Source organism: Metopolophium dirhodum, chromosome 6, assembly GCF_019925205.1.
Source record: "Metopolophium dirhodum isolate CAU chromosome 6, ASM1992520v1, whole genome shotgun sequence".
NCBI lineage: Eukaryota > Metazoa > Arthropoda > Insecta > Hemiptera > Aphididae > Metopolophium > Metopolophium dirhodum.
Window position 1 is genome coordinate 3,876,267 of NC_083565.1, and position 27,306 is coordinate 3,903,572.

At 28.2% G+C, this 27,306-nt stretch overlaps 3 protein-coding genes across 5 annotated transcripts; 1 reads left to right on the forward strand and 2 right to left on the reverse strand.

The window, feature by feature from the left end:
- Window positions 1-1,103: 1,103 nt before the first annotated feature.
- LOC132947370 (dynactin subunit 2) lies at window positions 1,104-7,097 on the reverse strand. Its single transcript, XM_061017639.1, has 8 exons — window positions 6,833-7,097; window positions 5,813-5,887; window positions 5,191-5,327; window positions 5,013-5,121; window positions 4,265-4,413; window positions 2,380-2,593; window positions 1,677-1,962; window positions 1,104-1,520 (listed from the first exon to the last, which is right to left on the reverse strand). Exons 1-8 carry the CDS (start codon window positions 6,869-6,871, stop codon window positions 1,321-1,323), a joined length of 1,209 nt encoding a protein of 402 aa, XP_060873622.1. The 5' UTR covers window positions 6,872-7,097; the 3' UTR covers window positions 1,104-1,320.
- Window positions 7,098-10,866: 3,769 nt separating this feature from the next.
- LOC132946592 (COP9 signalosome complex subunit 6) lies at window positions 10,867-13,682 on the forward strand. Its single transcript, XM_061016640.1, has 3 exons — window positions 10,867-11,336; window positions 11,418-11,857; window positions 13,302-13,682. Exons 1-3 carry the CDS (start codon window positions 11,028-11,030, stop codon window positions 13,510-13,512), a joined length of 960 nt encoding a protein of 319 aa, XP_060872623.1. The 5' UTR covers window positions 10,867-11,027; the 3' UTR covers window positions 13,513-13,682.
- Window positions 13,683-14,378: 696 nt separating this feature from the next.
- LOC132946591 (protein Fe65 homolog) lies at window positions 14,379-23,441 on the reverse strand. 3 transcript variants are annotated; one of them, XM_061016638.1, is made up of 15 exons: window positions 23,258-23,441; window positions 20,101-20,244; window positions 17,674-17,950; window positions 17,454-17,609; window positions 17,156-17,340; window positions 16,974-17,086; window positions 16,412-16,533; window positions 16,136-16,328; window positions 15,928-16,055; window positions 15,532-15,698; window positions 15,370-15,474; window positions 15,108-15,307; window positions 14,864-15,043; window positions 14,579-14,776; window positions 14,379-14,518 (listed from the first exon to the last, which is right to left on the reverse strand). In XM_061016638.1, the coding sequence occupies exons 2-14, from the start codon at window positions 20,210-20,212 to the stop codon at window positions 14,600-14,602; spliced, it is 2,115 nt and encodes a 704-aa protein (XP_060872621.1). In that variant the 5' UTR covers window positions 20,213-20,244; window positions 23,258-23,441; the 3' UTR covers window positions 14,379-14,518; window positions 14,579-14,599. The 3 variants fall into 3 exon arrangements, with proteins under 3 accessions (XP_060872621.1, XP_060872622.1, XP_060872620.1); XM_061016639.1 differs by lacking the exon at window positions 23,258-23,441 and adding an exon at window positions 22,996-23,012; XM_061016637.1 differs by lacking the exon at window positions 23,258-23,441 and adding an exon at window positions 22,238-22,396.
- Window positions 23,442-27,306: the final 3,865 nt, after the last annotated feature.

Below are 27,306 nucleotides of genomic sequence, written 5' to 3' on the forward strand. Positions count from 1 at the left end.
AATTATTGTCGCAAGGCCCGCGTTTTATATTTTTACAATACAATTTTTTTTTACGCTCGTACCCACATGCATATTACTGCAGACAACTGCTATGTAACGATAATGAAAACCATTTACCATTATCGTCCGTCTGTTCGGTTTAAAAAAAAACAAACCGAAACTGATATATTAAGATAATATTATCATCGTTTACCCTTTGCCCATGTACACGTCATAATCAACACGAACAATATTACATTGCTTTATTATTTATTGCAATTATTGCTCACGAATTGTGATTTTGAATTACTTGTGCGTGGACAATGTTTTATGTATTGTACTATTGTACTATTGTATTTCTGGTAGTGTCTGTCACCGCAGACTTGATAGTTTTTACGAAATTCACGACCTTTTAAACCGTTCGCGAACGCATTTATAATTATACATGACCCGCGTAGGTACTTAAGTTCAGAATGCGGTAGAGCCCTCCTTCTGATACAATATTATTATTACACGACGTCGCTACTTGTTGATTTCTATTTTATTTACCATTTTACCATACCCTCATGAATCATGATAATTACGACCGTGGCAAACTCGTATGATGACTAATGTGCAAGATAATTTTGTGAATCGATAATTTGTGAAAAATTACCGCTCAACTATTATGCAAATTATTAATTATTAAAAGTTAATTCTGAATTCACATTCATAACATATTATTTAATAAAATAATTATTGTACCCAAAATTATATAATCTTTTTTTAAGAACCCGACCATTAATTAAAAAGTAAATGTACTTCCCAATATATGTAATACTTCCCAGCTATAATAGACATTTTTCAAAAATTTAATTTAAATTGATTCATTAAATTAATTAAAATTTAATTTGATTGCCTATTTCATTTTATGCTTTTAAGTTTTAACTGATTTTCACTGATCACATTTAAAATTTTTAATTAATATGAAAAAGACATTACACGTGTAATCAGGATATGATAATATAAAAGATACATTATTTTTAAATAATTTAATAGTAAATAAAAAGTTGTTATACCTATTTAAATAACTAATAATTAATAAAAAAAATGTATACTTAGATGTTAATGTAAAACAATAATAATAAATCTATGAAATAGATTATTTATTGTAGCATAAGGAATAATTTTAGGATCTCTACGATTAAGCAAGTTGACAATTTTAAAAAGCATACAAATTTGTACATGTTAAATTATATATAGATTAATATAAAAGATCATTATTATTTATATAAATTAATAAAACTTATACTCCGTTATACATTTTATTTGGAAAATATTTAACTTAATTTTGTTTAAAATTTAAGCTTCAGATTGTTTCAATTTTTCTGCAACAACTTCCACTCGTTCGTACAAAGATTTCATATTAGAATTCATTTTAATCATGTTTTGATTAATGTGAGATTCTATAGTCTTCAGAAACTCTTCGTTTTTTTCAATATTTTGAGCATTTTCTGTATGCTGGGCACTCAGGTTACTAATTGTCATCACTAATTTTCCAACTGAAATAAAACACGATTTTTCAAATTAATATGTTTAAACTATTGAGTAGTTAAACAATGGTCAATTTAAATTAAGACCACAAATCAATATTATTTAATCAAATACTTTACCCCATTCTAACATCCGAACAATTGTAATATAAATAGTATAATCACCTTTTTGGTGCAGTGATTCTAATGCTACCATCCTTTGTAGAACTTCAGGTAATAAATGTGACTCTTGAGTTGCTTTTAAAATTATTTCATAGAGCTCATTAATTTTTTTATCTTTTTCAGGATCTTGAGAATCTAGTTTTGCTGCTGTTTGTTCAAGTTTGGGTAGCAAATTGGAGACTCTAGTATCTACTGCATCCAATTGAGTTGAGTTAAGAACAGATAGCTGCCCTAATAATAGTCGAACAGCCTCAATCAAACCTCCACTCTCACAAACACCTAAACGTTTCTGCAAACATTTGAAATTAAAATTAGAACTCATCAATAGAAACCATTGGTTTATTTATTATGTGTAATCTATCACTGTCAACCATATATTCGTTAGTTACTAACAACTTACAATTGATATATAATTACACACACTAGTCAGAAGTTAATTTGAATGTATTTGATTAAAATATATTAATAATTGAAACATTGTAATAGACGGATTTAATTGAAAAGAAATGGTTGATTTAAATAAAAATTGTAACTAAAACATTAAAATGAGGTAACATAATTTCTACAAGTTTGGTTTGTAAAAATGATTTACAAAAGAAAAATTAAACTTCATATATGTTAGAGATCTGCTCCTTAAATATTTAAATCAAAATAAACTTTACTATATAGCATGATTAGATATTAAAATATAAAACAATATCATTACCAGTGTTAAAGCACCAGTTCCAATTGTTGCTTCCAATTTACGCAAACGTTCTTCCAATCGAGAAATTTGAGAAACTTGATCAAGTTGAGCCCTATTAGGTCTTATTAGTGCCTGGAAATTTAATGCCTCAGAAACACATTCTGATGTAACTTGTGGTTTATCACTGCTATCTGGTCGTTTATTGAGCAACTCAGTAACAGTTTCTAAATACTTTCTAAAACATATATTTGAACATGATTAATAATCAGAATAAAAATGTTTATTAAAAATTAGTATTTATGGTTAACATTGTAATAATTTTAAAACAATTAAAAATATATAATTAGAATGTATATGAAATTATAAAATCAAACATTCTAAAAGTTTCATTAAAATTGTTCAGATAAAAAAATCTTTTAAATGAAGCCAACCATTTTTACCAAGTTTTTTACCTAGTATTTAGATTTTGTATTGTTTTACACTCTTTATATTCACTTTGCAATAAAAGTTTCAATGATTTTCCAAAGATATTTTTACATCAAAAATAATTCTATGATGATTAAATTTATATTAATTACGATTAATTTGACTTTCTGTTCTTCTTATACTCTTCCATTTATATATTCTCCAATCAGTCCTACAATATATTCCTTTTCTGTAATTTACAATTTATTTTATTCTGAATATGCTTTAAATAAATTACCATAATAATAATATAAAAAGATATATTTATTAATTCTATTTTAAATGCTTTCTAGACTTATGCCCAAATATAAAATAAAATTAAATGTTTTCATTTGACTAGTAATATTGAAGGAGTTGTGAAACCGGTTATTATAGCTTTCAATGTATGCAACACAAGAATCCTAAATTATTGATTTTGTAGAGAATTTGAGCCATATACAGTGTGTCCCATTTTAAATGTACCACTAAATATCTCAGCCTGATAATCTTAGATTGAAATATGGTTTGCTGCAATAGCTAAGGGGTACTGAAGTACACATTTAAGGACAAATTTCAAATTTTTAACTCTTGTAGTATGCGCATGATTAAATTTTTTCGATTTTACCTAAAACATTACACGCTTGAATTTCATACAAAAGTAAATCATTTTTGAACTAAAATGAAATGCATTTAAATAATTTAATACAAAATTACCTAACAAAAAAAGTATAGCTTATTTAAATTTACCAACTAAATTGACAATGACGTTGTAATTTGCGTTATTATTGTGCGATAAAAGTTATTGAATTATTTCCAGTTTTATTATTAGTCCTTTGATAATAGTACATTATTTATAATTTTATTCTTAGTACTTCGATAATTATTGTAGATATTGTTTGATTATCAAAAATGAACTAATGCACGTTCACTCAGTATTGTACGTTCATCGATGACACTTATAACTTTTAACATAATACTTTGAAAGATTTTTCTTTTTTTCTTCTTTAAAATGTTAAACAATAGTGAACAAGTTGATATGATTTTAATTTATGGTGAGTGTCAACTTGTTCACTATTGTTTAACATTTTAAAGACATTTAATTATTTTAAAATTTCCAAAAGCTGTAACTCATTCAATTTTAGGTTTAGAACTATGGTCAATGGATCAAAATTACTTAGAATAAAATAATCTATCCATATCCGGTGACAAAAATAGGTGTTGTAATTTTAAAAAAAAATTTGTATTGCGCATGCGCATACTACAAGAGTTAAAAATTTGAAATTTGTCCTTAAATGTGTACTTCAGTACCCCTTAGCTATTGCAGCAAACCGTATTTCAATCTAAGATTATCGGGCTGAGATATTTAGTGGTATATTTAAAACGGGACACACTATATAGCCTTTATATTCTAGAAAAATAAAAACAATAAACTAGTTTGTATATTATTTTTAACAACACTTACTGTAAATTATCAATTTCAGATGTTCCTAGTTTTCCTAATTGTTGTTCAAAAGACTTCTCTATATTTAATGTAGACAATTTCAGTAAAACATCTTGTACTTGAGACCCTATGTTAGTACATGATTGCTCATCAAGATCATTTTTATTTTCCTAAAAAAAAAAAAAATATATTAGTCAATTTAATTAATAGTTATTCCAGTTATGTCTGATTCAAACATAACCAATCAATTTTTTCATCATAGACAAGACCATCTAAATTTTTTTTAAACAAACACTGTTTTCTTTTAATTTTGGTGGCTATGTGTATTTATATTTTTAGTAATAGAGGGCCTTTAGAGTAATAGATGATAGGCTCTCTATTTATTAGTATTTATGTTATTTATCAAAAGATGTATTTTGAGCTTAATTGTTTTATTTTGAATAATAAATAATAAGTTTTTTATTGTATATATAATCAGATAAAATATAAATAAAATAGTAAATTTAATATCTTATAAGTACAGATCACAAAATACTTTTTGTACCATTACATTTAACTATTTTGTTTCCATTATTTTTTCTATTAAATAAAACAGCAGATACAATTTTAGATTATTAGGTAAATATCATTGTAATAAAAATAAAAATGAGAATATGTGATTTCAGTAAATGTAATCCGATAAATAATTTGATGACATTTTTCTAACCATATCTAACATAAAGTATAATTAAATCAGGTATTATACAATTTATTATAATGTAAAATTCACCTGCAAAGTACTTATTTCTTGAACCAATTCTTCAGTTTCCAACTTCAACCTATAATACTTTTGTAATGGAGTTTCTTTTTCTCCCTGTGCAGCTAATTCCCAAAGTTGGCTTTAAATATTTAAAAATGATCATGTTAAACTAAATGTAAACTGGTAAATACATTTTGTAAATATTTACTTTGAATTATATCCAGTTTTTATTGACCTGCCCAATTTATCAGAAAAGTCTATATTGTCTGAGCTGACAACTTTGTCTTTAAAGTGTTTGTAAGCTTCAGTTGGAACCAATTTGACGCGTTCGATATCTTCATTGTCCTATATTGGATATTAATGTTATATTAATTACACATTTTATAATATTTGTAATATTGAACTTAGATTTGAATGCATTTGTAATTTGTAGATTGTCTCTGGTTGATTTTTTTTTATATTGATAATATTTTATTGCATATCTATTGTTTGACACACTTAAGTTTTTAAAGTAACCTTTCATGTAATTCAAATATGTTTACCCACAAACATGGTTAAAAGTCTTAATGTTTCCTGATACACATGATAATGCGTAATTTTGATTTTATGTTTAGAAGTTTTAAAAGGCTTCTTTCCCAAAAACAATACTTGTAACCGGTATTGAAACAATACTTTTAAATAATTTAATAGTTTTAAAAATACACGTTTTTATAATTTTATAAAAAAAAATCAAACATTATACAAATTATATAGTAATAGTAAATCTTGCGAAATGCCCTGTCTTTCCCATACACTTTCCTATGAATAACAGACATAATATTAAAGCTTACCTCTTCTGCATAATCAAGTTGTTGGTCATCTTCTGGCAATTCAAAAGTCTCATAGACATCGGGTTGGTCATAAGCCTTGAAAAAAAAAATTATTTATTGTATAGTCTTGATATTGAAATAACCAAATTAGTGTAATAAATAGTGAAATTTTTATCATAAATTGTATTTAAATTGTAACCCGATAGCTGTTCCAAAATGTATGCTGAGATTTTCAATAATAGATTTGTTTAAGTAATTAGAATTACTCTACTTCTACATAAAATATTCAAGATGGATGTAACAAAATATTACTCATAAGTAAGGCACAGATTTCAATGCTAAGTCCATCTTTTTTGAGTGATCTTAGACAATGCTTTCCAAGCACATAATTTGTTTTATTAACCAAATACTTCAACAGTGACAATTTTATTTTTTATTTTATTTCATATTTGGATGTTTTTTAATTTTTAATGAATATTTGTATATTATACGACTTCAGTGGCAGATTTGATTCGTCTTCTAGGGGGAGGGGGAGCAATATTCTTTTGGTCCAAGAATAATATTTCTAACTATTAATCCACTTAGGCCTGGAGAGAGGAAAAAATATGTATCCAAAAGAAAAATTTGTAGGCCATGATTATAATTTATAAACTTCCAATCAAATTTCGGTTTTTTTTTTATATGAATAAATGTTTATAAGATTATTTTAAATTTACTGTACATTTTAAATTAGGTAGGTGTATTTTATAAAACTGCATTAAAAAATTAATTTTATATGTCAATTTTTAAGGGGATTATTGCGATATAATACATTTTTTGAGGACATTCTTAGCCATTTTTTCAATGAATTTTAGGGCATTTAAATCCGAGCCCTACTTATTAGATATAATATTTTGTTTTACACTTTAATATAGAAAGCCGCTTAGTTTTAAAATTCTTTATTATTTTGGAGGATACCTTAACTGTAAAGTAGTACACATATCACGAAATATTATAATACTATGACCTGTGGGTACTGAAAAACTAATAATTTATACTTACAATTCCACTTAAATGAGCGTATTTTGAATCAACAGCCATCTTAATAATTTATTAAAAACTTAAATAGTGATAAGTGGCTATTTACACGTATGACGTGAAACTAAAATACGATCTAAGTTATATTTTACAAAGATAATATTGAAATAGAAGGGCTCTGCCGAAACTTAAATACCCAATACAAGTAATACAACAGATTTACAAGTTACAACTCACAAGGTTGATACTTGATGCTTATAGTTTATGTTTGATATTATAGATATTATAGATAATGAAATAAGTGTTTTTATTATCTTTAATTCTTTATCTGTACAAGGCGTATTGATATCAGGGGTATCAACTATCAATATTCAATACACCTTTGGAGGTGCGCCACAGATATATAAACATATATAATGTATAAGTAATAGTTATAGTAATAACATAATGTAGGTTTATATATCTTTGAGATGCACTTAAAAAATGCGTACGGGTGCAATCTAGTAGTTCGCATCAAGTGTCAAGTCTCAACAAGCGCTGGCACGTTGCCCCATACCTCCATGGCTATGAATAGTATTTAATATTTATACGGATACAGTCATAAAATATTGAATCCATTAAACAATAGAGTGAATTTACTCTATTTATAAAATATCATAACTATAAGGTTATTAAAAAAATAATTCAAGATACGGTTCCTAGATAATTTTGATAGAAATGATAAAAGATAACTTTGAGAAAGTTGGAATTGAAAGTCAAATTGGTTCTGGTTCAAATGGTTCAATAGTACTTTGACAATAGTTTATTTTTGATTATTTTTTTACTTAGACCATAGACTGAGTCACTGAGACAGTCTTAACGATAAACCTCCGGTTTATAAACTAGGCAAATACTTGGTTTAAAGCATTTTAAAGATTTTCGTAGAAAATAAGAACAACAGCTTTAAAAGTAAAATATTTGTTTAAAATTATATATTTATATGCATAGGTACTGTACCTTTTTAGTTGATCCGTCATTGTCACAGTCAAAATCGTTTGCATCTTTAATAAAATCCATTGGCAATAGAGACTGCAATGTCATGAGTCATGACCAATTTGCTTATTGATTTTGGTGGTGAACCTCCTCCAGTTTGTTTTAAATTTTGTTTATATGACTGTAATAACGTAGAAATAAGATAAATATAGGACGACTCCTGTCGATAGTTAAATTAAAACAGTAAAACTTAGAGTAGTAAAATTACGCTATCACCTTCCTCCAGGAGTTCGGAGGGCTCTATCGAGATCGTGTATTCGACAATTAGATCAAATACACCGTACAATATAATTTTATGGAAAAAGGCACATAGAATGTATTAACTGCAATCAACATAAAATATTATATTATATGCCTTACCTGATTCGCAGTTGTTTGTAGATAATATTGTAGGAGTTTAAGGTTTTAGATGAAACAAAGTAATACTCCAAATACACAAATTGAATTAAAGAACGCACTGATTATTGCTCGCATAAGGAGTCCAGTTGTCGCTCGTTGAAATCGGTTTTTTTGAGACTTGAGAGGTTGTTACTCTAGCTGGCGGTTGGTGCTCATGCACTGGGACGACGCGAGGATTCTGACCAGAAAGTGGTAGGCGGCTTTATCAAAAAGTTATCGTGAGCCTGGGAACTAGATTATTCTTTGGCGTCACCATAAAATAAAGTCACACACATCCTACGTAATACCGTTATAAGTGCGTGCCGATATCTTAATTGTCGTTGTTAATGGTCTTATTTGATGCGACCGATTTCTACAAACGACAGTCTGGCCGTTGTTTATTATTCTGTAAAATTTTAGTTTATTATAATGGTGTGTGAGCATAATATCATTACATGACGAAACATTTTTTAGGATCGGAGCGGAGCGAATTGACATCTTGTACAATTTAAAGGTAAGATTATTATCTAGGAAATATCATAGGTTTTTAAGCTTTTTCTGATGTTTTAATTTTAAAGCGAGTTATGAGTATTTTAAGATGTACAATTATATGTATGTATTTGCAAATAAGCAAAGTATACTTTGGGGATTTTCTTTCCGATTACTGGCAGAGTATAGCACAATCGCAATACAATTTCAATATTAGCTGGATATAAACTATTCAAATTTTTGTTTCTCAGAATTGTCAATACATTTTGTGTACTTGGTTTAGCTTGGTTAATGGTTTGATTCATCTGATTAGGGAAAAATAGAATTAACTAAGTATAAAACTAAATTTTTGCAATGCTTCCTGAATAAAATATTTTTCTATATTATCGCAACAAATATTTTGAAAGTGATCAGCATTCTCTTTAATATCATCCACTTTTAAATTGCCAAAATTAAATAAAAAATCAAATTGATCATACATTTTATCGTATGCAATTTTTCTTTCAGTCAAATCAGTATAATCATACCAATAATAACAAAAAAATGTTTGTGGAAGTCGAAGTTAATTCGTGGAAACGCGTATATGACTGCACGCGCCGAATATACTATAGTATATAGGGCATCTGGGCATAGGCTATTAGGCTATATATATATGTATTATACTATTATGTATATAAAGAATAAACAAACAAATTTATATTTTGTATGGTGTAATTGTGTCATACATAAATGATGTAATTATTTATATATATATTAGGGTGGTCAGGCGTTCCGTTTTATACGGGAAAGTTCCGTATTTTAAAAGTCTGTTCCGGTGTCCCGACAAAAGCTTTCGGGACACTTAATCGTCCCATTTTTTTAAATATGTCCCATTTTCATACTAATAAAAAATACGTGAAAATTACAACCGCAATTGGTATTACTGTATTAGACATTTAGACGCTAAAGATGTATCAACTTTTAAGAGCAGTTATGTATGGGTACTTTAGTACTTATACCCTGTTCAAAATAAGAAGCACACAGATTTACATAAAAAAATCGGTTTTGCCCGTGGCCGTCTAAGTGCTTCTTATTTTGAACAGGGTATATACTATATATTAGTATCATTATGTAAATAACAAAAAAATAATTTTTTATTGAATAGAAGACGATATTAAAATAATAATATGTTAATTTATTAAAAATAAACGTTTTATTTCAGTAAATATAAAAGTAATAATTAATCCCGTATTTAAATATTTTATATCTGAACACCCTATATATATTTTAATTTAGAACTAAGGTTGCAATCTTTGCCGACCGACCCTACCGCAGTAAATCACCTCCTCAAAAAGGAACTGTTTCTAGTTTTTGAGACTAGATATCTCTACTAAATATGTCATGATAATTAGTTTGCCGTGTTCTTTAATGTATAATCCTAAGTAAACAGGATATAGATGTTAATAATAAATTTTAATTTTAATGCCGATAGGAAGAATTCTAAATGTACCCACTTATTACCACCACTCACGATTTAAGAAGAACTATTAAAACATAACCATTCAAAGTATAGTCACAGAATTAAATACCTGGCGTATACTATTGTATTTTATTAAGGTGGGATGTTTACATCACCACAGATGACTGTTACTATTTACCACATACATTTATCAAAATAGTAAACGATATGGTCCAAACATCCCGGTGCATTATTTTTCTAGCAAGTTTACACAGAACGGCCCAATAGGTTGCCAAGGGTAATGAACCGCCTTGGATCCAGGTGATCGCATAGGTCTATGAGTGATCTAAATATTAATCCCGGGGATCTAGATAACCATGGGATCTTGTTAACCAGAGGTCTAGGTAATACGTTCTTTTTATCCGTGTACGTCACCATCACGGACTATAAGATATATTATATCTTAGTCCGTGGTGGCGTGGACGCGTGGTCACCATCGACTCATTCGACACCATAGACCTATAAACTAGTTAATAATATGATAATAATAATAATAATAATATGATCAACACCATAGAGACACTCTATGGCCGACACCACCTATTATCAATAAATCTTGGTTACCACGAACTGGATTATGGTTTATAGTTACAACCAAATTACAACACGGAATAAAAAAAATACAGATGTGGTTAATGCACATCAGTTATCAAAGTGATAACAACATTAAATTCGTATTTGACTATTGTTCATTTTACATATTTTATTATTAATAAGAAGTGTTTTTTTTTAAATTTAAAATTATTATTTAATTCGAAGATTTGGTCCTAAATTTGTGTTAAAATTTCTTTTCTTTTAATATTTAATTAAACTTATTCCAATATGGAAAACACAAGTGTGGAAATGGAAGTAGACGAACCTCAAAATAATGTTTTAGCTACAAATGTTACGGGCAGTGTGTCTATATCTTTACATCCACTAGTCATCCTTAATATATCTGAACACTGGACTCGTTTAACAGCTCAAGTTGGTAGTTCAGTTCCTTCAATCGGGGCATTGATCGGTAAACAAAAGGATCGAACTCTTGAAATAATGAACTCGTTTGAATTGTCATATACCCTACTTGAAGATAATGTGACGATGGTTATTGATAGAGATTACTACAACTCTAAAGAAGAACAATTCAAGCAGGTACGAATGTATGATAAATATTAGCAATTTGTTTTAATATTCAGATCCTTATTTTTTCTAATTTTATATTTATTGAATTAGGTGTTTTGTGACTTGGACTTTCTTGGATGGTACATAACTGGTACTGGTTCAGATAAACCGACATTTCGGGATATTGATGTACATAAGCAAATCATAAATATTGCTGAAAGTCCCATATTTTTGAAAATGGATCCTCATGGTGGACATACTGATCTGCCAGTCAAAGTATATGAATCCATTATTGATATAATGAATGGAGTGCCAAAAATGTTATTTGTTGAATTAACATACACCTTATCTACTGAAGATGCAGAGCGTATTGGTGTTGATCATGTTGCACGAATGTCAAGCAATGATGCACAAGAAAATAGTTTGGTCGCTGAAACATTAACTGTTCAGTTTAATGCCATCAAGATGCTCCATAGTAGAGTTAAAATGTTACTCCAGTATTTGAAGGAAGTAAAGAAAACTGATGAATCAGTAAACAACGAATTATTGAGGTGAATAATTTAAATTTAAGTCTTAAGGAAATTTAACTTATATATTATTGATTATTTAGTACCTAAATACCTAAATAATAGTTTTTTTTTTCATCAACTATCAATTCACAACCAAAATTTCTCAAAAGAAACTACCTGATCTTCTCAATAAAAAAATAGGTCTAGGCACCAGTAACAGGCACGGATTCAGGGTGGCTAAGAGGCTTTAGTCCCCCCCCCCCCCCATTTATCAGTGTTATATTATAATATGTATTTATTTATATAATAAATAATTCATATATCTTAAAATCTATAAATTTAAAATATAAATTAAATTTGTAATACTTAATATTGTTAAATTGATAGGTCCGTGCCTGGTACTAAATAATATATAAATAAACAATGATTGTTGAAGTCTAATAGAATGCCATAAATAACAGTCAGAGTATCAAAAAAAAAATATTTGTTAAAAAAATAAAATTCACTGGTACTATAACCAAGCAAGATTTTCAATACAACCAATTATATAGGGCATCAATTATGTAATTGATGTATAGTAGTTGCATACCAACTTGTATTGTTGTATCAAGGTCTGAATTCCAATATGGTAACTAATGTTATCAGTTAATCAGTAGGTACAGATATTTTCTTGAATGCTTAATTTTTTACATAAATTTATCGATACACTTAATTTTATTTAATAAACATAAATAATGTGTATATTGTATATATTTGTATTTAAGTGCAATTTCTCTAGTATATATTATAATAAAATTAATAATCAGTTGCATATGGTTTAAAATTTCAGCCCAAAAATTCATCATATTATGTTCTAATTACAATGTTTGTCCAAGACTATATCGATTTGCACATTGATTTGCTTACCGGAAATTCGCCTACCCATTTACAAATAATATTAAAACCAATTACTTGTACTTTTATATAATTGATTATAATTTATAAAATACCACCAATAGTAATTTGATTTCACTTTTAAATTACATCTCATCTTCTTCAATCGCTTAATTTATTTTTCATTGCGTTAATGAATTTGCAGATGTATATGTAATTTACTTTTATATTTATAATTACATAATATGTCATCCAACTACCATACATGAAGATATCTTCTATTTAAGAGCTTTTCATACCAGAAAGTTAACCATTTTATTGTCCAAGATGGATTTGTATTCAAATACAATCAATATAGTACTAGATAAATTAGTTAATTAAAAATGGCTGATTTAATGGTTCTATAAAATATTAAGTATATTATAATAAACAAAATCTTATTTTATTTAGTGTTTGTTATAAAACTAATTATAACCAGAAATATTAGCATAATAATAATAATAATAAAAAAAAAAATCCAATTATGAAATCAATAACAATTATTAAGTAAATTAAGTTATAAATTATTTGTCAATAAAAAATATATTATATTTAAACATTTTCTATTTTCTAGGGAATTCGTTTCTTTGTGTCATCGACTGCCAGTTATGGAATCTGGAGAGTTTTACAGGGATTTGTATACACATTGTAATGATGTAGCACTGATTGCTTACTTGGGAGTATTGACAAAATGTAGTAATGAAGTAAATGATTACTGTAACAAGTTCAATGCACTTTATGACCGTCAAGTGGTTGGTAGAAAAGTTAAGGCTTTGTTTTTATAATTTTTTTTCCATTTAAAATGTTGAAACTTTATGAATCAATATGTAATAATTCACATTTATTAATACCTTAAACTTTTGTAAATCGGTTTAGGCTATGTAAACCAATATTGGAAAATAAAAATAAAAACTAAGACTGTCATAATATTGAATAAATGTACAATTTAAGTGAACTTCTGAATATTTTTATTTATTTTTTTATTTTAACACTTATAAAGCTTAGCTCTAAACTTCACAACATCAATATAGTTGTGCATATTCCCTAAATAAGAATTAGTTTTTAACAAGCTATGTTTAATTTACAAATAACCCATGTACCAAAATGTTCGAGATCACTCAATAGTAGGAATTTAATTTTGTTTTATTTATTAATAGGTTTTAAATAATTATGTTTGAAGAAAAAAATTATCAGTCAAAAAAAATATTATAAATAAAGCTTGATATGTGGAGAGCATTTAAGAAAAATAAAAAAGGTGCTTTTTAAATTTTTGTCTACATGCTTGTAAAACTTCAGGTTATTGTCATCTTTATTTCCTAATGATTAAAAAACCAGCTTTGGCTTAATTTAAATGAGATTCTTTTTCATAGTATTATAGTAATTATAAATTTTAGCAACATTTGAAGGCCTAATTTCTATATATATATATATTTATAAGTATACATTATTATTTAATAATACACAGCTTTTGAAGGACGAGTAAGATCAAGTCCACAATTAAAACATATTCAAGGACTGTCTTCTATAGTACTCTATACCTATTTAGATAAGTGGTATCTCAAAATGAGTAAACTAAAGTTACTTCATATGCTTCATTTCCCTAAGTGATTATTAGTCACAATTTAGTGTCTTAATCAAGAATTAGTAAGGGTTATTTATGGTCCGGTTGTCAATGGTTGGTGACAACAACGACTGTAAACTGGTCGATAGAGCATAATATTTTATAGTGTGTGGAGACTGCAAATGTCTATGTGGTATTACTTCACGCACTCCAGGATTCGTTAATTCTTCCTAAATTATAAAAAAAATCATGTAAATAAGTTTTTCTAAGTTTTAGTTATTTATTTGTACCTGTAGCGTGAAGACTTCTTCTCAGGATTGGGTTAATTTCATTTTACGACCCGTGATGGTGCCCACCAATGACTTTAATGTAGAACTGATACCTTTCCTTGATATGCCATTTACATTTGGACTATTAATATTGTGACTTAAAGATGCATTTGGATTCAAACCTTGAGGATGTGCATCTAAACATTTTTGGTATCGTAACTGCAAAAATTAAAAATTAAAATAAAATGTAAACAACAATTATTAATCATTGTATTTAATATTTTATATGATTTCTATTTGACATACTTTGCATGCTGCTTCGATAGTTTTACAAAGTGTTCCAGCGGATGGATCACACTCGAACACATGTGCAATGAACAGATCTTGGGTAGTATGCATTATAAAAGCGCATTGTTTTATATTTTGACCTATTCCCAAAAATGATAAGTACCTCACACGACATTCAACCATTTGATCTCCTTCATCCTGAAAATCAAAAGATATAATGGATGGTTGTGTTCAGCGTGTTTTTGAATATCTATCGTATTACAGTATCTTGTTGTATGGTAATCATTGAAGGTGCTACAGCAACTGTAACCGTTTGGGGTACTGATGTAGGAGAATTTTCCAAAGCGACAATCGCGTCATTTAGTACATCCATTCCGGATGCCTTGCTCACTTCAATTGAACCCAAGTAAGTGGCTCGAATGACTTTACGTGGTTCTTCCATCGGTGTAGGGAATGATTGAGCTTTAAAAATAATATTGCACAATTATTACATAATTGAATAATATAAGAAGACGTGTGTATACTCAAGTTGGTGGTTGCAGAGTAACTGCCTCGGTAACTTCTACGTTTACGATATTCCAATGGAAGGTTCGTCGGTCTAACCGGCTGATTCATTTTTGTTGCAGTATCTACGAAACGGTTCTAATTAGTCGCCTTTTAAAAAAATAACATGTTTTAGTGTGTACTTATGTCTGTAGATCTAGAAATGTTCTGCTGGAGACTGCGCTCGATCATGATTTTTTTACAAATGTCCCTAAGAGTGTTAGCAATCGTACGAGCAGGCATGTCACATCTGAACACATGGCACATGTGTCGCCGAGTTATTCTGTCACGAGCTACATACGCAAAATCTCTAAGAAATAATTTTGTTAGTTCGATTTATGGATTTATCTAATGCCACTATGCTACATTACTTTTATATTTTATTATTATTTTTTTTAAACTCATAATTAAATTGTATACATTATTATTATTACCTTTCCCTGTGGGTAAAGCATTGAAAAAACAGAACAATGGATTATAAAAACAATACATTATTAATGTAGGTAACAATATAAATATGATATCAATGGCTAACAAACCTGCCATTGTCTCGTCCAACTCCCCATACTCTAATTGTGTGTATGGGTTGCGTATTCAACACAGTGAGATTCTCTGGATCTATTAATTTCAACGCTCCTTCGTCCAAATCCATAAAGAGGTCTTTTCCCTGAAATGTTATCCATTAAAAAAAAAAAATTATATTTATTTAGCAGTTAGGTACTTAGGTATACGGATATAGGTACTCACGTCCCCCCATCGCCCGACATTATCAATAAAGTCGTTACGTCCAAGTGATAGATCAACAATACACTTATTCACAGCTTTGCTACTTCTTTCTGGGGTTAAATCGTCTTCGCAAATTTCTACCCATCCCAAAGAACGCACAGCAAATCGTATACCTTTGTTTTCGTTTTCGATTCGAGCTGGATAACTTCTTCGTCTAAAGCACACATCATAATATTTAGTGAGATCAACGTCGGTATATATGTTTTGAATGCTATACTATTTTATTAAATATTTTACTTATAAGCCATGTCTTCTTTTCTATTCTTTTGGTAACAAAGATTTTCAAGAGCTGAGCTCGTTGTACTTCTAGTCACTGAACTTATTAAACCTCCGGTGTTATTTTGAAAACTATTCAATACCTTAAACGAATACCGATACATTATATTATATATTTAATATATATAGTTCTAATAATTAATATTTTGAAGTCTCAAAGTTTTATTTAATTTTTATGCGTAGATTACATATTTTAATTTTTTAGTCTACGTGTTAACAAATTATAATTTAAATGATTTGTTACTGTTTTATCTATTACAAATTAATATTATAGAATTGATTTTAGTATAATACTATATAGCAGTGGTGGATCAAGGGCTTAATTTTAGGGGTGGCATGGAGGGGTAAAAGTACAAAAGATACATAAATTGGCTACACAATTGGCTAAACACAGTGTAAAACAAAGGGAAACTACGGCGATTGGGGGGGGGGGGGTAAATGCCCCCTTTGCACCCACTCTGGATCGCCACTGCTATATAGTTTACCTATAGGCATTTAATATTTTAAGCTATATTGTCATTACCGATTCTGCATCTTTGACCAATGGTGTTTTAGGTTCATTTTTACCACTGTATTCGGGAGGTTCCCTTTGAATCGTCCCGCTTTTAATGTGCCAATAATAAGGACCATCGTTATCTAAAATGGAATTAGTTCAATACTTATAGCTTGTTTGAAGAAAAAAAACCACTTTAAAATTGTACGCACCTTCGTGTTTTTCCCATCCAGCTGGCAATTCATCGGTGCATTCGTGTGAATTATTTTTCATTGGAATTGCATACAAATCATTATTCAAATCACCTTGTATGTGTTGTATATCCATGTTAATATTAGATGTATCCTTTTGTTTGTTCAAAGATAGAGTATTAGGCGGCGTGCGTTTTTCGTTTATACTATATAGGTAGGTATATATTATACATTTTTTATTTGATCATTAATAAATATAATAATAATATAACATGTGCATATATCAAACGTGTATTATTAATTGATCGAATAAACTTACTTCCCGCCTTTACATTTTGTTTGCTCCGATTCTTCGATTAAATCTGGTTTTACGTATGACACTTGCATTTGGTGGTTTTGGTTGCTAACGTTTGTTAAATCATGTTGATTTGTAATATTCATGTCTCTTGTCACGTTACGATTTAAATTTGTATTCCTATAAAACAATCACATGATTTACTGCAGTTTTGAACAATTTTAATGTCAAACCAATATATTACCAATTTTTTCCGGTTTGTCCCAACACGTCCACGCCCATTGATCCCAAGTCTAATGATTTGTAGCGTTTTCTGTTAATGTTGTCTGTGTTAATATTACAGACTGTGTCAAATTCCCGACATAAAAGCTCTGAGTATAATATACAGTCATCATTCAAATTGAACCCAGCTGGAGAGTCAGTAGCTGATGTTAGGTTTGAGTTCAATGCATCATCTAGGGCTAAGTGGCCAGTTCCAGCAAGATGATAGTTTGGATTCTCGTAACTCAGACGACCGTTTTCTAAAAAAAAATTCAACATTTTTGTGAAAGTTAATAATAATAATAATTATTATTTATTTATTTTTTGTTTGTTATGGATTTAACTATAAATACATCATAGTCATTAGTCGTACTTTTAAGTTATAGTTGGAACATGGTCATAATTCACAATGCTCATTTTTATAATATATCTTTAAAAAAATGCATACTATAGCTATACTATGGTAAAATATTTTAATATTCAACATTTAGATAAATACCCATATTGACGCAGTCATAGACTATTATTTTTATGACGATATGTCTTTGTCTATGTATGCGTATATACAAGTTGTAATATATTATCTTCTCTTGGTTAATTTTATTTTAAAATGAGTTAAAAGTACTAAAATTATTAATTTTCCAAATGCATATGACTCGTTTTATAATGAATATGTGAAAAAACCTCTTTGCCTGGGCAAAGTATATATTACTCTCTACAAATTCGATATTATGTAAATTTGCTCTAATATTAACTATAAATAAACTAGTAAGAATCTGGTAGGTACGTAGATTTGTTATGTCACGGCTGTGATAGAGACAAGACATGCAGGTGTAGCACTGTAACGTCCTCTTAACCGTTAATTTAAATATAAATATTTACACATGTGTACTAGGTATACATAAATGTATATTCATTGGTAAATATTAAAAACCAAATATTATAATATAATACTAAACAGTAAATAATTGTTAATAGTGATAAATAGATTCTAGTGATTTTTAGAATTTAATAATTACCTACCTACATATTATTATGACTAATTTGACAAGTTCATTTAATGAAATAAACTAATTATACCTCTATACCTATATTTATTAAATCATTTAACATAATATTTTACTACTACTCTACTAGCTAGTTAGTAGTTTCCTTAAAATATTCAATAAAAGCTCATTAATTGTTGTAGGTTTATTGTTCGAAATTATTTTCAATAGTTAAATTGTTATGTTTATAAAAAAAATAACCATGTTTACGTATCTATTTTCGAGACAAAGTAATAAACAAAACATTAATTTTAAGAATAATTAATCAAATTTTTAAGTTTATATTGATTTTATAAATAATTATTAATTTATTAAATCATTTATAAAAAAAAATACGCACCCACAATTACTTTAACACGGTCCATTGATAAAAGCATAATGAATTATATTGTTATGGTAAACTAAATAAAGAAAACGTATTATTATGCGTAGTACAACTGTAGTCGTGTGTAGTAATAATCATGCGCACAGTAAACCAGCTAGCTCGCCGCTATATAGTAGAGATGACTCATAACGCTCGAACATAAAAATCGATATATATATGGGGTATACCTACTCCCGGATGAATAATATACAGTTTCTCAAAACAAAATAAAAAATGCTACTGCCATTAAACTCTAGAGTCAAGATGATTTGAAATATATTATATTATTATATCATGATGAAAGATTCGTACTAAACATTTATTTTACAAAGAATATCTATTATTTGTACAACTGTTTAAATGAATACGATTAATTTTTAATTTCGTTTACCCTGCGTTGTACTATTGTAGAAATAACCAAGTACCAAACATCAGTGTATATTATAAGTAACTTGAACATTTCAAAATTCGATCAATATTTAGAAATGTTTTATGCTATTTCGGTAATAATATTATAGATTAAATACCTATAACATTCCTATATATACATACATAGTATATAATGATAAGTACATTGTACAATTAGCCACTTACCATTTATCTATTATAGACGCAAATAGGGTGTTTTAAAACCGACCAGAAAGGGCTAATGGTTTGCTTTGTGGTTTAGCCCCCCCCCCCACACAAAAAAATTGATCATATACCTACAAGACGAAATATTCCATAAGAAAAGTATTTATTGAATTTCATCAAAATATCCTATAGCACCGAAAATATAGTTTATTTGCGCTTATGCGTTTAACACTTATGTTACTATACCGTAATAATATAAATTACAATAATTAAGTAGAAATTAAAATGTTGGTAATTATTTTTATAAATAATTACTAAAATGTATCATTCAAAAAATGATTTCATTTAAATGCATTTTATTTTCATATTCCACTGCCAATTAACTTCACAAATAATACGAAGAAAGTATAAAACAATTAGTAATTACCAAGCAAATTGTCGTCTTCAACAACTGCAGCAGTCATCATCGGATATAGTGACGACAACAACGTAGCGTATGGACTTCGATTTGGGGATCTAATTATTTCACCACACAACATACCATACGTGTTCTGACCTCAAATTATGCACCCTGGATAACACAAATAAGTACATGCGTAATTAACATAAGATATAAATAATGAGTTAACTAATACTATAGCACTCATAAATTATATTATTTTAAACACTTCATTATATGGACACATAGTTGTAGTTGTTTTCAAATTTTCAATTGAATTGAGTTAACAACCAATAAAATATTTTATTAGTGTTTGATCAATACGCGTGTTTTTAATAAATATAATTAACTAGTAATGTTTTTTTTTCGTTTGTATTTATAACTTAATATGTAATTCAAATAAAAACGGATTTACTTAATGTTCGATATTAAATATTATTTTGTTAAATCACTATACGGGATTATCAGTAACTATTAAATATTTTAATATTTTACAATATAATACAATGATTTTTTTATACTTTTTAGGGAAAACTTGAACGTTAGATGAATTCATTATATTATACGACAAACTTTTCATAATAATTTACATCACATTATATTTCAACCAACTTTTCGAAAAGTTATAAACGTCTATTGAATATTTGATGGGTAAAGTAACTATATTAACTTAAACTATTGTAAATAATTATTTCTTTTTATTCAAAACGTTAATTTTCTTAACCATACTATTGGTACCTATATAATATTATACAAATACTATTTAGTTAAACGAAATAAACATGAACAGTCAGTATATTATCTATAGTATGTATAGATTCTATACAGTTCAAAAACAAACCCTTTTAAACCTAATTATGAAAAAAATCACGAAATCACAATGCACTAATACAATGACGATTGCAGCCCAGAAACGAGTTTGCAAGACCAGGGCGTGAAATGCGTGAAATGTTAAGACGGCCGACGGGACGTATTCATTTCCTCCATCCTACCGGCAATATTGATTGGGTCTGAGCGACCATTTTTGGCGCCACAAAGGCTGCACTTTATTACACTAGTCTTGCGTGGCGGTCCGAAATTAAAAAAGACATATAGACTTGTTGGAGCCAAGTGCATTATTCAAATCAGTCAACTAAAACTATTAGGTTATTTGTATTTTGTCGAATTCATAGAATATGCTCAATATTCATATTATAATTAATGATTATTATTGTGAACATTTTTTTTCATTATTATGCATCGACTACTTTATAATATTGGACTACATGCGCGTCTAAGGCATTGATACATATATACTTTACATAGGTACTTTATACGTTTGAATATACCTATATTTAATATCATTCATGGTAGGTACTATATTCCATAAAATACTAATGATAACTTTTGTCTTAGTTTTAATTTTGTTGTATATAATTTATGTTAAAAAAGTAAAATATCCAATAACCTACCGTGTCTGGTGTCTATCGGTAGCAAAATCGTTACTATTTTAATTATTTGTTCATAATTTATTAGTTTGTAAATATATATATATATTTTTAAAAATTATACTTATTACTTACCGAGTAATTACCAATTATAAAATAAGATTATTATAACGATATACCTACAGATAACTTATTAATTTTGGAGTTAATCTGATTTTAATACTATACCTGCCTAAGTATCGATTATGCTATCAATTATGTACTAATATATTGGCATAATATCTAATGAAATATCATAAATATATAATTATGATAGATTTTAATGAAAATAGTTATAAAATGATTGTAAGTACAATTTTGTACAATATACAACTTTATTAAAATATTAAATAATAGGTTGCAATCACTAAAAATTGAATGAATCAATAGTGAGCCAATGATCCCTTAAATATGATTTAGTGGCCCGTGATCGGTTCATTAAGTTTTAGTGAACTATAACAAAAATAATTATTTTATGCAACTCGGCACTAGTATATTTAAAACAAATTATGATGACAGAATGTGACATTTTGGCGAAAAGCTTAAAACCAACGAAGTGTTTGACATATATATAATACAATATACATTCGTGTGTTATTATGTATTATTACATGGTCACGAGAATAACTATATAATGATATATTATGTATTATACTCACAAAATATGTTTTTCGACAGGATTCGGGTGATTTATAGCCTTGAAATAAAAGTTACAACTAGCGTTCGACTGTCACCGCAGCGCCGAAATGACAAACAAAGTATAAGAAACGAGAACCCAGCTGTTGGTCATTAAAGGTTAGTCAGGCGCAGGACGCAACAATACAAACATGGCCGACGCTAGAGGGTATCGATTATTTTTCCTGCGCTTGCACGCACACAAGCACACACACACGCATTACACAGACACTCGGCGAGACATTAATAATTTTAAAACGGGATCGAACCAGGTTTCGACGCGTTTAAATGTCTGGACAAATACTTAATACAGAGAACGATTTGGACAGTAAAAAAAATGGCACTACAAGCATTGCGAAAAACGATTTTAGCGCACGGTTCGTTTCCCGTTCGCGTTCCTGCAGTAGTGCAGTCCAGTGAAAGCGTACGACATGTTTATAACTCGCAAGGAGTCTGCACTATATATATGTCTATATCTACAATGCTACTTAACTCCGCGTATAATGTATCCTATGCATTACAATAAACTTTTCACCACATCGATCCATTTTTAATAATCATAATATATTATCATCTTGAATAGCTTACGCGAAGCTCATGATATATACATTATGTATATATACCTAACTACAACCACACCTAGTTTAACTGATTTATATATACATTTCGCACTGTTTTATCTGCTGCCAAAGGTCGAGTATTTCAAAAAGCTTTTAGCGATTAAACAAACAATCATACTTACGCCAGTGGGTTAGTATAATATTTACTTCCGTATTATGAAAATATTATAATTACGTTTCGCGTGCAGTGTTTATAATATTATAGATGCATTATAATTATTTTTGTATTTACTATAACGTCAACGAGATACTGTTTATTTTATTATTATATAGATACCGTTTAACTGTTACAATAGCTGATGAGAATTAACCAAAAGTATAGTTATTACCCAAATACATGACACCCGTGTATGCTGTATACATAATAATATGCATGGAACTTACGGCTTTGGAAAATACTTTTGGAAGGAAAATGACTTTTGACACATTGGAGCTAAAGGCAGTATTCGTATCGCACTAAACACAAAAAAGAAAAGAAAAAAAGTTGCACAGCAGAAAAATTAACCGCGTGGAACTCACAACATTTAATCCAGAATCGAATTGGCGAATGACGAGACCATTGGAATAAAAGACCGCGCGCACTCGGTCTCCTGATAAGGAAATAACGACCCGGCCACTGCGACGCTGCACATGATAACGGTACCCTGGATGACCTCGTGTGTCTGTCAACTTATCGTGTATTCGTGTGTATACAATGTAATGTGCCTACTGCAGCTTATATAGGTAGAATGTAGACTACAACACCTTTATTCATCTGAAACAACAAAATCACTTTTGAGAAACGATTGTCCGAATTCGATTCTGTACAAAAAAAAAATGTGATTTAGAAACAGAATAAATTATAGGGACCTTGGGACCTACCTATTGGCTATTTATATTAAATGAACAATGAAATATTATTGTACATTTCATTGTCGTTTGAGAAATATCCACATATTAATATTGAATTTAAGAAGAATTTGAAAACAAAAGAGTTAAAACGCGCTCTAGTAAATTAATTGAAAATGCTTCTTTATAATCATTTTTTTAAAATAATATTTCTTTTTAAACCAACCATTATGTAATTTCGTCAATTCCAAATAATTTTATAAACTAATTTTACGAGCACACTAAAAACTAATTTTGGTATATATAACCTAACCTACCAAATGGTAAAGTCAATATATAGATACAATTCTATTATACGCGTATTACGTATAATTATAACTATTAATTATCTCAACTATTCAAATGAACCGACTTAGAATTGGCCATACGAGAGTTACCATGGATACCTAATGAAAAAGACCGAACCTCCAATATGTTCTTGCAAAAGTCAAAACACATCATCATCCATTTCCAAATCTTCACGGAGGCCAGAAAAATGCAATAACCAGACAATCTATACGAAGCTATAGGACCCCATGCTGACACACAAAAAATAATCACATTTTTAAAAAAATTTAAATGTACAAATTAATTTAATTTAATTTATATTAACATTTTTAAACATCATGTTGTAAAAACCCCTTAATGTACATAATTATACAATCAAATTGTAAGATAATAACCATGATGTTGATACAATTAAAAAAAATTATTTTCGAACTGCATAGTGGAGTACTTACGATTTTTTAAATGGGTTGATATCTTATATATAATTATAAATAATTATAAATATATCCATAAAAATCTCATTATTACTTACTTGACTTCTAAAAAATTAAAAAATAATAAATATAAATTGAATTGTTTTTTTTTTTTTTAATTAATATCCATTAATATTTAATAACAGTAAACTGAAATTCTGGATAGTATTATATTATTTAGATTTATTAAATAAATAATAATAACATGAAAAAAAAGCTCTGAGAGATGATGATATATCACCCTGGTCACTCCCTGTAAATATGTCACTTGCACTGCATAACATAAACTCGCACTCGTTTAGACAGTATCATTATAATTAATAAACTAAATTACTACCTATATAGATTATTATTTAATGTTTATCCATACTACCTATAATTTGTTGGTAATATGTATCTATAGTGTAAAATCCAAGTAAAACTTTGGTGAAATATAGTCGTGTTAATGCACAATATAGGTATTAGTGAATCTGTCAGTGACGTATTTTGATGGTTAGTTGTGGGGAGGTGAGAGGTTACTTAAAATTTGGATCAGAAATATTTAAAATGATTTTTATTACAAATACATACGAATTATATAATTGATAATTCAATAAATATTATTATAAATACATACATTGTTTTAATGAAGTTTTTAATATCAAATAATATCGAAGTACTTACATAATTTAGGGCTGGGAATGTGATGCCCTATAAAACCCTAAAAAATGCTTTTATGCCCTAAAAATTCTAAATAATGCACTAAAAAAATGCTGGTAAAATGTTATTATTTTTAATAAATTGTAAAATATGAGTGATAAAAATAATTTTTATATAGGCTAAACTTCAACTTGGATTTCTTTTAATGTGAAAAAACAATTATTTCCTTATATTATATTATTATTCTAACTATTTTGATAGATTTGGGATTATATATTAATTTAAATGTACACTCTCAACTGTTACACTGAATAATAACCAGAGATTGTTTAAGATTTTCGAATAAAAACGATCTTCTGTTATCCCCAAGTAAATTTGTGTAGATAGTGAAGCTCCTTTCAACGTCTACCGAAGTGATGAGTGAATATTTAAAGAACGCCTAATCATTTACTATTATATAAAAATATATAAATTTATAAAAACTCACGTTAGCATGTAAAATCTTGAAATACAACTTCAAATTTGAATTTTGGACCCAAAAACTCCAATAATGCCCTAAAACCCTATAATGCCCTAAAAATTAAACAATGTCGTTAAAATCAAAAATTGTCAAAAAATGCAAAGTAAATTTTCTTATTCTCATTCAAAAGTATATGTTACGGATTTGTGACCAGACGATCATCGTACAGCAACCTCTGGAAAAAAAATGAAAAGTGCATCGAAATCCCAGCCCTATACTGTATAATATAATTAGGAGGAACGCGTAAATCACGATCACCAAATCAACTTCCCATAACCTATCCAGTACCCACCCACTCGACCACTTCTGAAAACAATATTTTCATAACTAATTTGACGTAAATATTACATAAATATCTGCAGGTATTAAAGTAAGCATTATACTATTATCATTTTAGATTCTAAGTGAAGGGATAAATGGATTGATTTTACAATGATGTATGTTTTTTTTGTACGTTTTCAAGGTTTATAGTAAAATAAATACTTTGACTTTCAATTTTTTTTATATTTTCTAGTAGGAAAGTGAATGTAGTTGGTACTTTTGTGAGGTAAAAATTATAAATTTGCAGTAGGTACCTACTTTCAAAAATCATCAAAAAAATAAAAAGACAAAAACGCTTTTCTTATTTTGTTGTAATTTAAAAATAAATGACCGTAAGGCGTAGACACTTAAAATTTTGATAACAGTGTCGTAAGAGACTGTTCAAAAATGAATAAATACATACAAATAGTTCATACAATTATACAAATTATTAAGCTATACTTTATTAAATATTAATTTATGAAAAAGCATGTTACACAAAATATCATTATTAAAAACAAAACAAAAAAGGTGGGAAAGTGGCTGTTGCTATGCTGTACAGTGTGTTACAAGTGAGTCACTGTAATGGATGGTAAATTTGAAATTTGAATACAATTATAATATAATATCATTTAATATTGATAATACTATAATATTGTAAATTCGTGGAATTTATATTTTATAGTAATCCAGGTAAACTTTATTTATTATTAAACAATTTCCTGCACTCACTACTCGTACGATGCGAAATTTACACGGTTTTTCTGTGTGCATTTTCTAGGAAAATGACTTTAATAAAAACCAACAATTAACAAACTTTTTATTTATTACCCACTTGCCAATACCTACCTACTCAGATAATATTACACATCGCGTGCTTAGGTTTATATTATAATAATAATTCGAGTATGTACGTACTATTGTTAAATAGCTCATTTAATTATATAAACATACGGGCGATATGGAACCATTGAAGTATAAAGTAGTTATTTTAAGCAATAGTCTTCCAAATTTATTGAAATAGGTGAGATATATATATATAAAAATTATAGGCTATACGATAATATTCGTAATATTATCATTTTTATTTATTATGCGAATATTATGCTGTCCGCGCACTCGAAAGCGCATTATTGCAATACTATTTCAACAACTCACACAAATTTATTATTTCCCCTCCTATTATTATTATTATTTTTTTTTATTAAACAGTGATATCAATCATTTATTTTTAACATAATATAATAATAAATATTGTTATACATGTTGTTGCATTTATATTTGTGTCACAAAGCATAATAATAATATTATACTTTTCAACTTTTATATAATAATACCTACGTTAT

What these genes read in the sequence shown, in the direction of transcription:
- LOC132947370 (XM_061017639.1), bottom strand. Translation starts at nt 6,871, where the DNA reads ATGGCTGTTGATTCAAAATACGCTCATTTAAGTGGAATT. An exon ending in AACTTGATTATGCAGAAGAG is followed by an intron (nt 5,328 to 5,812) that starts GTAAGCTTTAAT and finishes TATCCAATATAG; the next exon opens with GACAATGAAGATATCGAACG. An exon ending in AAGAAATAAGTACTTTGCAG is followed by an intron (nt 4,414 to 5,012) that starts GTGAATTTTACA and finishes TTTTTTTTTTAG; the next exon opens with GAAAATAAAAATGATCTTGA.
- LOC132946592 (XM_061016640.1), top strand. Translation starts at nt 11,028, where the DNA reads ATGGAAAACACAAGTGTGGAAATGGAAGTAGACGAACCTCAAAATAAT. An exon ending in AAGAAGAACAATTCAAGCAG is followed by an intron (nt 11,337 to 11,417) that starts GTACGAATGTAT and finishes TTATTGAATTAG; the next exon opens with GTGTTTTGTGACTTGGACTT. An exon ending in GTAAACAACGAATTATTGAG is followed by an intron (nt 11,858 to 13,301) that starts GTGAATAATTTA and finishes TCTATTTTCTAG; the next exon opens with GGAATTCGTTTCTTTGTGTC.
- LOC132946591 (XM_061016638.1), bottom strand. Translation starts at nt 20,212, where the DNA reads ATGTTGTGTGGTGAAATAATTAGATCCCCAAATCGAAGTCCATACGCT. An exon ending in TGGTCAAAGATGCAGAATCG is followed by an intron (nt 16,534 to 16,973) that starts GTAATGACAATA and finishes TATTCGTTTAAG; the next exon opens with GTATTGAATAGTTTTCAAAA. An exon ending in GTTGGACGAGACAATGGCAG is followed by an intron (nt 15,699 to 15,927) that starts GTTTGTTAGCCA and finishes ATTATTTCTTAG; the next exon opens with AGATTTTGCGTATGTAGCTC.